A 1297-nucleotide genomic window follows, 5' to 3' on the forward strand; every position below is an offset into this window, starting at 1 on the left:
CAAGGTTATGGCCCCTGGGAATGCCTTTCCCACCCAGATGCTTTCCCAGGTCTATAGGACACTCTAGGGTTAGCATTATATGAGACCTTGCTGTGAGACTGTCTAGGATCTCTGACCATCCACCGCCATCGATTCCAAGCAAGTGCCCATTGTTCCTGAGATTCAGCAGCTAAGGGAACACTAACAGGAAACATTAGTGAGTGTTATGATTCTGGTGGCGCAACACTAGCGGGTGGAGACAGACAGATACACCATGCGAGAAAGAACTTGGGTATAGAGTTTATTTATTGGAAACGGTATAAGGGTAGGGGGTATGGAGGGGAGAGAGAAAGGGGGAAAGAGAGATAGGGGAACAAAGAAAGAGAAGAAAGAGAAAGAAAGGGAAGGGAGAGGCAGAGACTACCTCTTTAGAAGGACAGAGAGAGGTGGGGGGATATTGGGGGGCTTGTCTCTTAAAGGGACAGGATACCCAGATGACAAGGCAGACCAGCAGGTTTGTTATTACAGCATTCCCACCTTTCTCTTACAATAAAAAGGTAAGGAGTTGGGCATGAGGCCACGAGTTATCAAGACTGATTCCTGCTTATTTGTGGGTGTCACAGTCTTGGGGGACCCGAGAAAACTGGGGTTCCGGTCATGGGGTAGCTGGTTGCTTCACCCCTGTCCAGGATTTGTGGTGTGCAACTGTCCAATGTCTCCTGGACCTGGCGAGGGAATTGAGAAGAGTGTGTCTGACCTGTTTAAAGTGAGTCTTTCAGTTTGGCTCCCTGCAACTCACAAGAATTCTTTTAAGTTTGTAAAACATAAGTTTAAGACACATATATTGTATAAACAGCAATATATTTATGCCAGAATGACTGTGACAGATGTTTTTGTACAATGATAAGTATACTTAGAAAATGACCAAAGAGAATTTAAAATCTTTCTCTTGCAGTACTGGTAGTACTCTGCCAGAATTGGATTAATAACTTATCAGCATTTTTCTTCTTTTATTTATTTATTTATTAAAGATTTCTGCCTCCTCCCCGCCACTGCCTCACATTTCCCTCCCCCTCCCCCAATCAAGTCCACCTCCCTCATCAGCTCGAAGAGCAATCAGGGTTCCCTGACCTGTGGGAAGTCCAAGACCACCTACCTTCATCCAGGTCTAGTAAGGTGAGCATCCAAACTGCCTAGGCTCCCCCAAAGCCAGTACGTGCAGTAGGATAAAACCCATTGCCATTGTTCTTGAGTTCTCAGTAGTCCTCATTGTCCACTATGTTCAGCAAGTCCGGTTTTATCCCATGCTTTTTCAGAC

The 1297-nt window shown here is 45.5% G+C and overlaps 1 protein-coding gene across 1 annotated transcript in view; it reads left to right on the forward strand.

Annotated features, from left to right (window-relative positions):
- Positions 1–550: 550 nt before the first annotated feature.
- LOC101993193 (acylcarnitine hydrolase-like) overlaps positions 551–1297 on the forward strand; it is a 9547-nt gene continuing 8800 nt past the window's right edge. Inside the window, exon 1 of the mRNA XM_005345510.2 lies at positions 551–745. Within this exon, the coding sequence (XP_005345567.2) occupies positions 551–745 (195 nt within the window). The remainder of the gene's footprint in view (positions 746–1297) is intronic.

Source organism: Microtus ochrogaster, chromosome 4 (genome assembly GCF_000317375.1).
Source record: "Microtus ochrogaster isolate Prairie Vole_2 chromosome 4, MicOch1.0, whole genome shotgun sequence".
Classification (NCBI taxonomy): Eukaryota; Metazoa; Chordata; class Mammalia; order Rodentia; family Cricetidae; genus Microtus; species Microtus ochrogaster.